The sequence below is a fragment of the Anabrus simplex genome, chromosome 7 (assembly GCF_040414725.1).
Source record: "Anabrus simplex isolate iqAnaSimp1 chromosome 7, ASM4041472v1, whole genome shotgun sequence".
Classification (NCBI taxonomy): domain Eukaryota; kingdom Metazoa; phylum Arthropoda; class Insecta; order Orthoptera; family Tettigoniidae; genus Anabrus; species Anabrus simplex.
This window is the reverse complement of record NC_090271.1, coordinates 53,869,919-53,883,595: the sequence shown is the minus strand read 5'-3', so window position 1 is coordinate 53,883,595 and position 13,677 is coordinate 53,869,919. Positions and strand designations below refer to the sequence as shown.

The following is a 13,677-nucleotide window of genomic DNA, read 5'->3' as shown; positions in this document are numbered from 1 at the left end:
CTATGATGATGATGATGATGATGATGATGATGAAACGACGCTAAAACAACAATATACGGAGTGAATGATGCGTGGTTTGAGTCACGTGGCTGTCAGCTTGCATTCGGGAGATAATGGGATCGAAATCCATTGTCAGTAGCCCTAAAATGCTTTCCGTGGTTTCCCATTTACACACCAGGCAAATTCCGAGGCTGTACATTAACGAAAACCACGGCTGCTTCTTTTCCAATCTTTGCCCTTTCCCATTAAAAAAAAAAAAGAAAAAGAAATACGATATCTTATATAAAATATGGCTCAGTGATGCTCATACTACTGTTCGAGGAATGTTGTACAAAGTTTGCCATTCTAAATTCGTAAATGAGGGAATCACTCCACTTGTTCGCAGTAAGCCTGAAGCTACTGGCCTGGAATGCAGGGTTGTCTCTTAAAAATCTCGCCACGCCTTTCCTAAATTGCTTCGACATTGCACTGGCTGATAAATTGATTGTCGGATGTTCCAATCCTCGCTGGGTAGACCCCCTTGCATTTTAATGCCTCATTTCCGTTGTACTGGCTGCATTCGCAGGAGGGTGACTTGAATCAGGACGACAGTGACGAGTGGGCTTGCAGCACCAGCAACAGCATCTTACATACCTCCTCCAACCAGGTAGGTGCGGACAAGGTCATCTGCTTCCTCAAATCTCGAGTAGGCGCGTGACGTCTTTCACATGCTCCAGGTGTAAATGGGTTTTACGCTATCATAAGGTACACATTTACAAGCGAAATCACTGCCTAATTATTCAATCATAGAATAACTTACAAGAGGGTTTGCCTAGCTGCGGCAGTAAAGGAGGGCTCGGTTAATCCCCTGTCAGGAAGTCGAAAATTTTAAGAAACCCAGAGCTAAGTACTATATCCCACTTAATGTCGAGATTAAGGATAGTGGAAGCTTTTATCTTCCACTCCTCCAACGGCCACCACATTAAGGGACACTGGGACTGAAATTTATAATTCCTGTAAATATACCGTCTTGATATTGTGTTAGGTCAAAATATATGGTAGTATGAATATCTGTACCAAATTTCAACAATGTAGCTTTACTAGTTTCATAGATATTTATTATTTTCCATTGTTCAAATGCAAATTATTCCAATATTCTAAATGCCCAGCGTGCCAAAGCGATCTAGATGCCGCAATTTTTCTATAATCCGGCAAGTAACTTTTACTTATATAAATGAAACTGTGCATCGTTCCTGAGATTGTATTTTCTATATAAATAAAATCGCAAGGGCCTTGTGTCTGTACACTGACTATTATAGCAAAATTTTCGTACAATAATGACCATCTGCATATTGGCTAGCTTTAGTTTCCTGAAAGTCCTAAATTTTACCCCCTTGCCCAAAATTAAGATTGCAGCACAATCTGCCAGTCGAGCTAGAAAATTGACATTTGGCAAAATTATATTTCTTAGCCTGTAATCGACGGAAAGCTTCCAGGATCTTTAAATATTTCATTTTTTACCCCCCGAAAACTTTCTTCTGGAGCGTGGCATTGTGTTGAAGTGAAACATGGACGATAACTGGCTCAGAAAGAAAGACAATAGAAGCTTTTGAAATGTGGTGTTACAGAAGAATGCTGAAGGTGAGATGGGTAGATAGAATCACGAATGAAGATATACTGAATCGAACTGGTGAGAGGAGATTGATTAGGCTTAATTTGACCAGAAGAAGAGATAGAATGATAGGACACATCTTAAGACACCCAGGACTTGTACAGTTGTTTTCTGAAGGAAGTGTAGGTGGTGAGAACGGTAGGGGTAGGCCAAGATATGCATATGACATACAGATGAGAGCAGATGTAGAATGTAGTACTTATGTAGGAATGAAAAGTTTAGAGCAGGATAGGGTGGCATGGAGTACTGTATCAAACCAATCTATGGACTGATGACTCAAACAACAACCCCCGAAAAATATCGGAATATTGAGGTAATTTTAATGTCGGTGCAGATCTTCGTTTCGAGGTATTTCGCGGCTAAACGGCAAGTCCTATCACAAAACGGATGCCACAATCTCAGTTCAATTTGGAGAGATCTAAAACTTTGGTCCTATGACGTTTCCTCGCATCTTTATTCCTTATAAGTTAGATTTGTCTCTATTCCCCAATTAAACCTACATTTTGCACTTTGTATACGTATAATTCGTAGTTCGAATCACTTATACGAAGTGATATGAACATTGGCCCACCCAGTATCCATACGTGAGCTGTCATATTAGCTGGAATCGGTTTTTCATGCAGTAAACTTGTAAGTCGAACCCCACGGCTTCCCCTCCCTGTGGAAAAACGGTTCAATGTCAATAATGCAACAGGGCGTTTTCGCTAATTGTTGATCTCGGAAAGCACAATATTGCATCCACTCAGAGGTGAGTACGTTCTCACGAAACAAACTAGGAGATAACTTATATAATATTGCTCTTCAGGACCTGCTCACCTGATGAGCATTGTCTCTACGTTGCAGGAGGCCATAGACCGTAGGGGATTCACAAGGCTATTTATATATTTTTATTCATTTATTTACACTCACAGAAAACAACACAGCGGACAAGAAACTTTAAAACTGCAATAAATTACAAAAAGAAAGGAAGATACAAATCTATCTCTAATACTTCTTTGTAAACAGAAGTAAACATGTGGCACGATAATCTATAGTCACCAAAAAATTACAGAAATAGAATTAGTTCATCTACCGATATTTTATAGGCAACTAAAATGACCCATGAAATAAAAAAAAAGAATCTAAATGCAACATTTCCTTAAGTCGACTGTCTACGAAATTTATTTATTTATTTATTTATTTATTTATTTATTTTATTTATTTATTTATTTATTTATTTTATTTATTGATTTTCAAACATTTGAAGAATTTGTATAGGCCGAATTCACGTAGTTATAGTGCCTACATCCAACGCTAGATAGTAGCACAATGCAGAGGCAGTTGTACAGAGGTTTCATAATTATCCGATGAAAAAATGCAAAAATGCGTGTACTGAATAATGTTCTGTGCGGAACGAACAGAAAGTGGCGTATAAATGGCTGTGTGGCAGGCACTTAAATGTCTCACTGCCCCTTTAAAATTGGCGGAATATGAAAAATCATACCGCTAATTCATCCACAATGGTCAGGGATAAAGTAACATGTCAGAAAGAAAAATTGAAATTTTCCAATGTACCTTTAAGAGCTCGTCCATTGAAAGAAAATATTTGTAGACGTAGGGCACAATTGCATACCTTACATCCGATAATAGGAACAGATGATCTTAAATCCGGACATCACTGTAACATAGTGTCCCATTTCCCGAACGTCATATTTTTACCAGATACGACGGTTTCGTTGTCCACTATGAAACTTAACACATGCACGGTACATTACTATTTACATTTTATATTGTTTTACAACAAATTTACCACACACAAAATCAAGCCTTCATGTTGTTCCTACACAAAACTTGTGAAACCATATCTGGCACAGGCCGCACTGAATCGATGATCCTATTCGTGCAGAAACGTCACTGAAATAGTCAATACTGCAAACACACATAAACATATATTGCCCTTATTTTTTTCAGGGCGGGTTTGACGTAGAACCTCATGTCCCCCTCTATCTTGGACACCCCTCTATAACCGAACTGGTCAGCCCTGAGGGCCATATCAAAGTGCTAAATTGCCTGATAAGGGTTCCCGGCTCTGCCACAAAATTTGAAAAATCGTTCGAGGGCTGTAACGGGGTCCATACAGCCTCGGGAGGTCAATTGAGTAGAGGTAGGTTTGATTCCCACCTCAGCCGTCCTCGAAGTGGTTTTCCGTGGTTTCCCACTTCTTCTCCAGGCAAATGCCGGGATGGTACCTAACTTAAGGCCACGCCGCTTCCTTCCCTCTTCCTTGTCTATCTCTTCCAATCTTCCCATCCCCAAGGCCCCTGTTCAGCATAGCAGGTGAGGCCACCTAGGCGAGGTAATGGTTCTCCTCCGCAGGTAATCCCCTACCCGAAGTCGACGCCCCATGCCCTTGAGGCGGTATAGGTGGGATCCCTAGCTAAGTCCAAGAGAAAAACGACCCCTGGAAGGTAAACCGATTAAGAAAAGAGGAACGAAGAATTTCAATCTTCATAATATTGGTTTTTCTGCATCTAAAATCTCGACTCAAGGGTTCAGTCATCATGAACTCAATACACAATGGGCTTAGAGAAATAATTTTTGAGGGTGCGTTCTCCCTGTAACTGTATCTTCCTTATTTCACCTGGCATTCCAATAAGAAGCAAGTGAGGTAAGTCGTATGATTGCGGGGAAGGGGGTGCGAGAGGTAAGCATTGTTGCCACGCATGTGTCTATCTCAAGTCTCAAGGCCTGACAATAAACATTTGTTCCATCCGTGGTGACCCTTGTGAAGTTTTAAAGTGGTAGCGCAATTGTGCCCTAGTAATACATTTACTATACGTCCGATTTTCCTGACACGACTAATTTTTGTAATGAGTACAGTATCTGTTACTCCTGCCGTACCTACAAGCTGCTGCGACCTCCCGTCAGACGTAGATAGTATCTTGCGTTTACTGAGTAATTTCATCTTCTCAGAATGCATCTACAGCACTACTGTACTGATATGTGAAGAAAAAGTCATACCCCGTCATACTGTTTACCCCTCTAAGTTGAACTGATAGTTTGAAAACCGAAGTTACCAAACGTGAAAGAGTAATAATGAAGAGTATTTAATGATTATCTTTATATATGTCGGTGGTCTCTTGAATCTGTACAATTAACCAGCTTTATTCGTCCTAATACGCCTTTGCTGGTGGGACCTAGTGTTTACAGTGCACTATGTCTTCTGGTATGGGCTAGAACAATTTTGTTACTTTCATTGATCTGTCTCTGTCTTATCCTTGGCTTTGACAATATGAAAGTGACTGAGGTATGAGCGATGCTAGTAATGCCATTCCTTCTGCAGCCAGTCCCTGCTATGAATGGTGTGAAAATGTTGTTCATAAGGTCGGTTGGTGCATGCATTTCAGTGGGCTTGGCAGACTGATATGTAATAGCAACTTCTGGCTCGGTGAGGAAAGCAACGGGAAGCTACCTCACTCCTCATTTCCCTGGTACGCCTCTTAAGTGATGCCTAGGCCATCTATGACAGCTGATGGCAGAGCTGTTGAGGATCCAACCAGCCTTAGGGCTGAAGACTGAACATAAACACTCGTCCTAAATATAACATTTTAGGAGAGGGTTTTAAACATTCAAATACTTCTAATAGGTCAGGAATTTGCAATGTGAGGTTATTTCATGAAAATATGTGTATAGAACTGGCAATGGCGGAACGAAATTGATTTCCGACAAAAGAGTAGTGTTGCAAACTTTGCGCTGGGAAGACTTGGAAGTTAGTAAACGAACCGCTCGACTAAGCGGAATGTTCGGAGATGTCAGTGCAGAGATGGCTTAGAAAGACGGTAGTAGACGAATAAATTCGTACCCACTAATGCAAACACTAACATCGTTCAAATCGATTCGCAAAAATGACTAACCTATGACTTGACTATGTACAGACGACGCCCTAATCCGGTCGTTGAGCCAACGTTACACTGACAGACCCTAACCTCACTGTTGCCATCTTAATCACGTAGAGGGCGCGGAATTTAATCAGCTGTCATGATAACAGCTGCCATCTTGACGGGTCCTAACCACGTGGACATGCATTTTTGTAACAAGTGAACGTCTCTAACCTCACTGCTACCATCTTAACAAGACCTAACCTCACTGCTGTCATGTTAACGACATGGAGAGCGCTGAATTAAATATCCACGTGTTTTTGACAGCTGTCAAGATGACAGGTGCTATCTTGACAGGTCCTAACCACGTGGGCGCGGATTTTTGAACAAGTGAACGTCGCTAACCTCACTGCTGCCATCTTGACTGACCCTAACCTCACTGCTGCCATCTTAACTACGTGGAGGTCGCGGAATTTAAAATCCACGTGCTTTTGACAGCTGCTATCTTGACAGGTCCTAACCACGTGGCGCGGATTTTGAACAAGTGAACGTCGCTAACCTCACTACTGCCATTTTGACTGACCCTAACCTCACTGCTGCCATCTGAACTACGTGGAGGTCGCAGAATTCAAAATCCACGTGCTTTTGAGACCTGCCATCTTGACAGGTCCTATCCACGTGCACTTCATGAACAAGTGAACGCGGCTAACTTCACTGCTGCTACAGAACATAGCCAGGGATCTAATCAGGATTATAGTTTTAAGGCTAGCTCCCGCCTCTGTGGTGTAGTGGTTAACGTGATTAGCTGCCACCCGGAGGCCCGAGTTAGATTCCCGGTTCTGCCACAAAATTTGAAAACTGGTGGAAGGGCTGGAACAGGGTCAACTCAGCCTCAGGAGGTCAACTGAGTAGACGGGGGGGTTCGATTCCCTCCTCAGCCATCCTCGAAGTGACCTTTCGTGGTTTCCCACTTCTCCTCGAGGCAAATGTCGGGATGGTATCTAACTTAAGGAGAGGGCCTATTCCTTCCCTCTTCCTTGTCTATCCTTTCCAATCTTCCCATCCCCCAACAAAGTCCCTGTTCAGCATAGCGGGTGATTTGTGTCCACCGACCCAATGTCTCACGCTCCAGGACACTGCACTTGAGGCGGTAGAGGTGGGATCCCTCGCTGAGTCCGAGGAAAAAGCCGACCCTGGAGGGTAAACAGATGAAGAAGAAGTTATCTTAATTCCCTTATTTCGTTCCATTTCGTAATAGATTAGGTAAGATGGTAAGCATAGGGAGATGACGTACTATTTATATATTGTTAATAATTTTCTTGCTTTTTAGATACATTATTTTATTGTTAATTCATCGCTACATAATGTAAGTGGCCTTGTGTTTTGTTGTTAATACGACTGATAACGAGAATTGCTGTATTTCAATTGAAGTAACCAGTGGCCAGTGAATTAAAAGTTCAACCTGTAGGACGGTTGGATGGTATCGGATACCGTAGTTGACTGCTGAGGTTCGACTCCAAGTCTCTACATTTTTATGTGTTCAACGTTAGTATTATGTTTAACATTAACAGCCATCGCGTGATTCCATGCGGGAGGTGGCTAACTAACTTCTATTGGAATAAGAATGTCTCACCGTAGTGAGTTAACGACTGCTAATTAGATTTTTACAGCTACTGGAACATATATTTTGACGTGAAATCCGGAACCAGACCGCGAGCTCATCTCGTAAATCGTATAAATACCTTTTGTTTCGATTACCGCTTGAAGTCTGCGAGGAACGTAAGCCATGAGACGAGCAAGACATTACTCGCTTTCGGCAACATTTCCCATACATCAAGGACTATATCCCAAAGGTTATCTTGAGATCTTGGAAAGGGGCGAGGCCAGTTCTCCCTCATGACGGCCTTTGTCTCAGCGCACATGTTTTCGATTGGGCTGAGATCCGCAAGGAAGCCAGAGAAGCACATTAAAAAGTTCCATTTTACATGCGGGAGGTCAATCAATTCAACAATGACACAAAAGTTTATTGAGATCCACCTATTCAATGCGCATTGGGTTCTTAAAATTAAGATTTACATCTGGTCATCTAATTTTGTACCAAGGCCATAATTTTAGCCTATTCTTATCGTTTACATAAATAAGGACAGTTTGGCTATTATTCATTTTTCTCGTGCATATTTTTAAACATGTTTTAATTGTGTAAATTGTATTTTGGGAACTTACAACAAGTTTTCCTCATTTTTATAACACATATATTTCTTTTGTAACACTTTGACTAGAGTAATCAGGATCCTAATCGTTATATTTTAGGGATGAGATTACGGCTGATGATGCCCATACAATGGGCGAAACATTCCCCGCTAAATTAGATGACAATATGTAAATCTTCATTTTTAAGAACCCAATGTGTATCGAATACGTGGATCTCAATAAACTCTTGTATCATTGTTGAATTAATGTACATTTCAATACGGACCCGTCATGAGATTTGTAACTTGTAATGCGTGAGGCCTTAAATGACTTTCTATACACAAGAATGTTGCAAGCAGAATGTCTGCAAAGAGCAATCTGTAAAATGCATAATATGTATGGGCTTAAAATTCAGAATAGCGTTTTAGAATGTATAGAGTCAAAAGGACCCATTTATGTTATGATGTTTTACAGATTTTTGCACAATTAGAATCGTAGTAATTTTGTATTCAGTCGCAATGGTACTTTGAAAGTGTTGGAGAGTAATCATCGTCATAATCGTTCACTCTAATGTTGTAGAGCTGTGTTAGTGGATACGTCTTTAACATTCCAGTTCCTTAGAAAGTTTGTGTTATTTTTGTATCAATGTCTACTACTTTAGTTGAACAAGAGGAGCTTTTCCGACATATCCTTTTGTTTGAATTTAGTTAAGCAAGACCACAAGAGATCTCTAGAAAAATTTGTGCTATCGCAGGAAGGAAATAGGCCTATGGCAAGGAAACTCTTATCCTGTTTCACGGAAGGCCATGTTCAGGAAGACTGTCCTACTTATTAAAACTACTAAAACCCTTAAATTAAAAAGGATTCACGCTAATTAGCTCTGGAAGTTGCCAATGTGATGAATTATGACCAATTACTATATCAGTCAACCTGCGAAGTTTGCATTGGATGGGCAAAATTCATGTTTCAAAATTCAGTGTTTCGCATATGCATTTTTTCTTCTTCATTTGTTAACCATTGTCAATCGATTATACCGCAGAACGGGCAATCCGCAATGTGCACTCTGCCAAATTGTTTACAAGAAATAAGGGGATTCTAAGCACTCCACGCGGCCGAGAAATGTAAACCTTGAAGTGCACAATATAAGCATCCTTGAACTTGAATTGATGGTCACAATGTTTTACCCAGTTAATGTGGTATTCTGTGTGTTTTGCGTTAACAGTTTGTCATGGATCTTGTCATAGTAAACGTAATTTAGACACTACATAGAAATATAAGTATTATAACAGAAAATTGCCAATATGCAATGCACCACTTGTGAATAAAGTTGTGTCTTTTACCAAATATGTTTACGACACCTATAACTTATATCTCCCCTCTGTGTCGTTTCCCACCAGTGTTATGAGCTTTCGAGCCCTTCTCTGAATTTTGCCAACAATGTAACGGAATATTCAGAATGTCTCTGACACGATATGAGTGCATCACAACTGTTTAATGATGTTTTGTAACAGGATCAAAATTTAAGTTGATGAAATATTGAGATTATTTGCTCTTCGAGGAATAATTCATAAAATGTAACAAATAATAAGAACGAGTCTTACCATAAACAGTGCAACACACAATTTTACTTACCACACACACATGTTACCGATGTTCTGCTCCAAACACAATGTACAATTATTATTTATTATTTAGCGTACGATGCTTCATTTGACAATCGTTTAAAATGTTTTTACATATATGTGTTATTAGAAAAGTATAAAAATATTTAAATACATGGATATAGAGTATTTACATAGTAACTAGGAGGTAAACACACACACGCATACACACACACACATACACACACAACTGCAGGTTCTGAAATTTCATCACAAACTGATGTCAAGTCCTTCCAGCCAAGTGAGTGCCGTAGGGGTTACTTGATGTAGCTCCTCCATAGGTCCAGTGAATACTCGGTGAGGACATTCTTTCACGATGTGGCTGATGGTTTGCTCTTCAGCATCACAGTTGCAGGAAGGAGACTCCAACCACCCCCATTGGTGTAGTGCAGAAGCAGTTCTTTAAACACCGCAGCGTATCCTATTTAATCTAGTCCAGATGGTGCGTGGGAGGTTGAACCCAGGAGGTTTTACTGTTGGGTCATCAATGTACAATGTTTGAATTCCATTAACAAAGGTTTATTTTCATGCAATAGCCAATCGAAAACATCCATAAATGCAAGTTCGGTTCGGTATTCCTCATGGCTCTTTTTATAGAGTGTATATTTTACAGGTATGTTGTAGTGTTATAATAAAGAGTCCGTGGCTCAGGCGGCAGCGCGCCGGCATCTCACAGCTGGATACCGCGGTTCAAATTCCGGTCACTCTATATGAGATTTGTGCTGGATAAAGCGGAGGCAAGATAGGTTTTTCTACGGGTACTTCCGTTTTCCCTGCCATCTTCCATTCCAGCAACACTCTCCAATAACATTTCATCTGTCAGCCATTAATCATTGCCCCAGAGGAGTGCAACAGGCTTCGGCAGCCGGCATATTTCCTATCCTCGCCACTAGTTCATTCCATTCCTGACCCGGTCGAATGACTGGAAACAGGCTGTGGATTTTCATGTTATAGTGTCATAATTTATATTGAAATTCCGTGTTTGACAGACTGGAAAGGTTTGAAGTTACATTTAAACAAAATTAAGATTATGGAGCAGTGGCAGATGATCACACTAACAATTATACCACAGTGGTGGACCATACAGATCTTGCTCACTGTACATTTTTAATATTTTTTAATTATTATTTGATCTTTCTTTCTTTCTTTCTTTCTTTCTTTCTTTCTTTCTTTCTTTCTTTGATTCTTTCTTCTTTTTTCTTAAACTGTTTACCCTCCAGGGTCAGTTTTCCCTCGGACTCAGCGAGGGATCTGACTTCTACCGCCTCAAGGGCAGTGTCCTGGAGCGTGACACTTCAGGTCGGGGGATACAATGCTGAAGAAGAACAATAAGTGGGAAGAGGGAAGGAAGCGGCTGTGGCCTTAAGTTAAGTACCATCCCGGCATATTCCTAGAGGAGAAGTAGGAAACCAAGGAGAGCCACTTCGAGGATGGCTGAAGTGTGAATCGAACCCACCTCTACTCAGTTGACCTCCCGCCCTCGAACCGCTTTTCAAATTCCGTGGCAGAGCCGGGAATCGAACCCTGGCCTCAGGGAGTGGCAGCTAATCACGCTAACTACAACACAGAGGCGGACGATTATTATTTGAAAACTGTCAAATTAAGAAACATGAAATGAAAATCCACATCCTGTTTCCAGTCATTTATAAAATTTTAAACAAAGAATGACTGTTTCGTTCTACAAGAACATCATCAGATCACTTAAACCATGCGTATGTTTGTACAGTATTGTTTACGTAGCGTAAAGTTGTCAATGATTGAGAGTTTAGTAAAATATGAACTAGTGTTAACAAATAGTAATTGTATTAGTATTCAACCGTCACCGTATTAACTTAATGAAATTCTTCTTGTCTTATCTAATGTGCCGAAGCGTTGTCCGTTGTTTACGAACATGTAAACAGAAGTACTTTGCAGCATCGTTGCATTCTTGTTCTAGTGATTTATTCTGCATATACAGTATATCCTATGTCTAGTTATCACTTTCTAAATCTTGCTAGTGATGTAAAAATTTTGACAGCAGAGCTAATTTTAACTTCCCTTACTTTAATTTGTTTCTTTCATAATTTATATTCACCTTCGCAGTCCGACTCTTTGGTTTAATGGACAGCTCACCGACCTTATGTTCATAGGCCCCCCGATTCGAATCCCGGATAGGTCGAGGATTTTTACTGTATATAGTTAATTCCTCTGGCTTGGGGACAGGGTGTTTGTGATCGTCTTTGTACATATTTTCATCACTTCACGCTACCAACCTCCTCAGAAATACACAATAGTGAATACATCTCTCGATATGGGGTTGCCGTAAAACTGTGCTTTATCCACATTAGTGCCGGTCCCAGGTCCCAAAAGAAAGAACATGGGAAATTTAGTAAATACCTACAATTATTACTCTTCTTCTTCTTCTTCTTCTTCTTCTTCTTTACCTGTTTACCCTCCAGGATCGGTTTTTCTTCGGACTCAGCGAGGGATCCCACCTCAATCGTCTCAAGGGCAGTGTCTTGGAGCTTCAGACTCTGGGTCAGTGGATACAACTGGGGAGGATGACCAGTACCTCACGCAGGCGGCCTAACCTGCTATGCTGAACAGGGGCCTTGGGGTGGGATGGGAAGATTGGAAGGGATAGACAAGGAAGAGGTAAGGAAGCGGCCGTGGCCTTAAGTTAGGTAACATCCCGACATTTGCCTGGACGAAAAGTGAGAAACCACGTAAAACCACTTCCAGGATGGCTGAGGTGGGAATCACACCCACCTCTACTCAGTTGACCTCCCGAGGCTGAGTGGACCCTGTTCCAGCCCACGCACCACTTTTCAAATTCCATGGCAGAGCCGGGAATCAAACCTGGGCCTCCGGGGGTGACAGCTAATCACACTAACCACTACACCACTCAGGTGGACCAATTATTACTCTAATTGCTAACAGGGTTCTTTATTTTATGCTTCTTTCAGATAAAATGAAGAGAATGAACTATTGGTTTATCATTATGATGGTGGCGTTGGGAGTTTTCGTGATGGTGCTGAGCTCGCCGACTGACAAGAGAGTGTTGCTGGACCTGCAAATGAACGGGGAACCGCTTGAGGTGGCCGTGGAGACGAAACAGGAGGCTCTGGATGAAAAGATGTAAGTACTTCGTGTCTTCAGGTTATTGCCAAGCCACGGAGTCCATCTGGAGGCTTTTTAGAATGGTTAAAAACCCAACATGGGGCGGCTCGGATAACATCATAATACACTAAACAGGGCCTGCCAACTTTGGAGAATTAACCTATACCAGTGCGGCAGAGCAAATAAAATAAAATAGAATAAAATAAAACATGTACAGTTCTAGCCCTTCAGGCAAGCAACTCAATGTTGAAAACATCCTAGCGATATGAGCTACGAAATTTAGGTAAATAAAATGTAATAAATTATGAAATCACAATCTTTTTCTTAATCATCGTTATCCGGTCGATCAGATTAGCAATTTGCGTTTGATTAAGAAGAGGATTGTAATTTTTAGGAAAAAATAAAGAACATATTGTCATACTTTATTTGCCTAAAGGTCATTTGATTTCTGTATGCCATAGGAATTTCGCGGAGCCAGCGGTGAACCCCATACTACGTTCAGAGCCAGTGAGGGTGGTGAAGGCTTGGAGAGGAGGTAAGAAGCTACCTCGCTACCAGAGACGTCTTGTAGATCGTGGTCGTAAGGTCAAGTACCTGAAGAAGGGACCTGGTGAGAATAGGGAGCAAGCAGACGCAAGTAAGTGTGGCATTGAAGAGAACATATTATTAATATTATTATTATTATTATTATTATTATTATTATTATTATTATTATTATTATTATTATTTCGCGTAACTCATAATATGAAGCTCACTATTCTGCCAGATCATGTTTCAAATTGTACTTTCATTTTACAATAAATCACATACTCACAGACACACACAGACACTATAATACTGAACTGCACACATAATTATAAAAACACATTAAAGGAAAGAAAAAATAAACTTATATAAAATAATCCGTTCAACTATGAAAATCAGGCCCTTTCTATCATCCCTTACAGAAGCTAACAACAATGAGACCAGGATATGATCCTAGGAACGCAAAATAGAATTCATAAAGGGAATGGAGGAATGCTGGGCCAATAGAAAAGGTCAAGGTACCAAGAAGAAAGAAGCAGCCAAAACTAACATCAAGAACACCAGAAGCAAACAACAACAACAACACAGCTAAAGCACAAGCACCGTGGTCCGCAGGCAGCCCTAACGAACTCAAAAAATCGAGAATAAGGAAAATTTTCCTAATGTGTCAATAAAAACAAATTTAGTAAAAGTG

At 40.7% G+C, this 13,677-nt stretch overlaps 1 protein-coding gene across 1 annotated transcript in view; it reads left to right on the top strand.

Moving 5' to 3' along the window:
* Positions 1-567: 567 nt before the first annotated feature.
* The window catches only part of LOC136876895 (uncharacterized), a 68,394-nt gene continuing 55,284 nt past the window's right edge, over positions 568-13,677 (top strand). Inside the window, exons 1-3 of the mRNA XM_067150649.2 lie at positions 568-646; positions 12,305-12,476; positions 12,920-13,095. Coding sequence (XP_067006750.1) covers positions 12,310-12,476; positions 12,920-13,095 — 343 coding nt within the window. The 5' untranslated portion in view covers positions 568-646; positions 12,305-12,309. The remainder of the gene's footprint in view (positions 647-12,304; positions 12,477-12,919; positions 13,096-13,677) is intronic.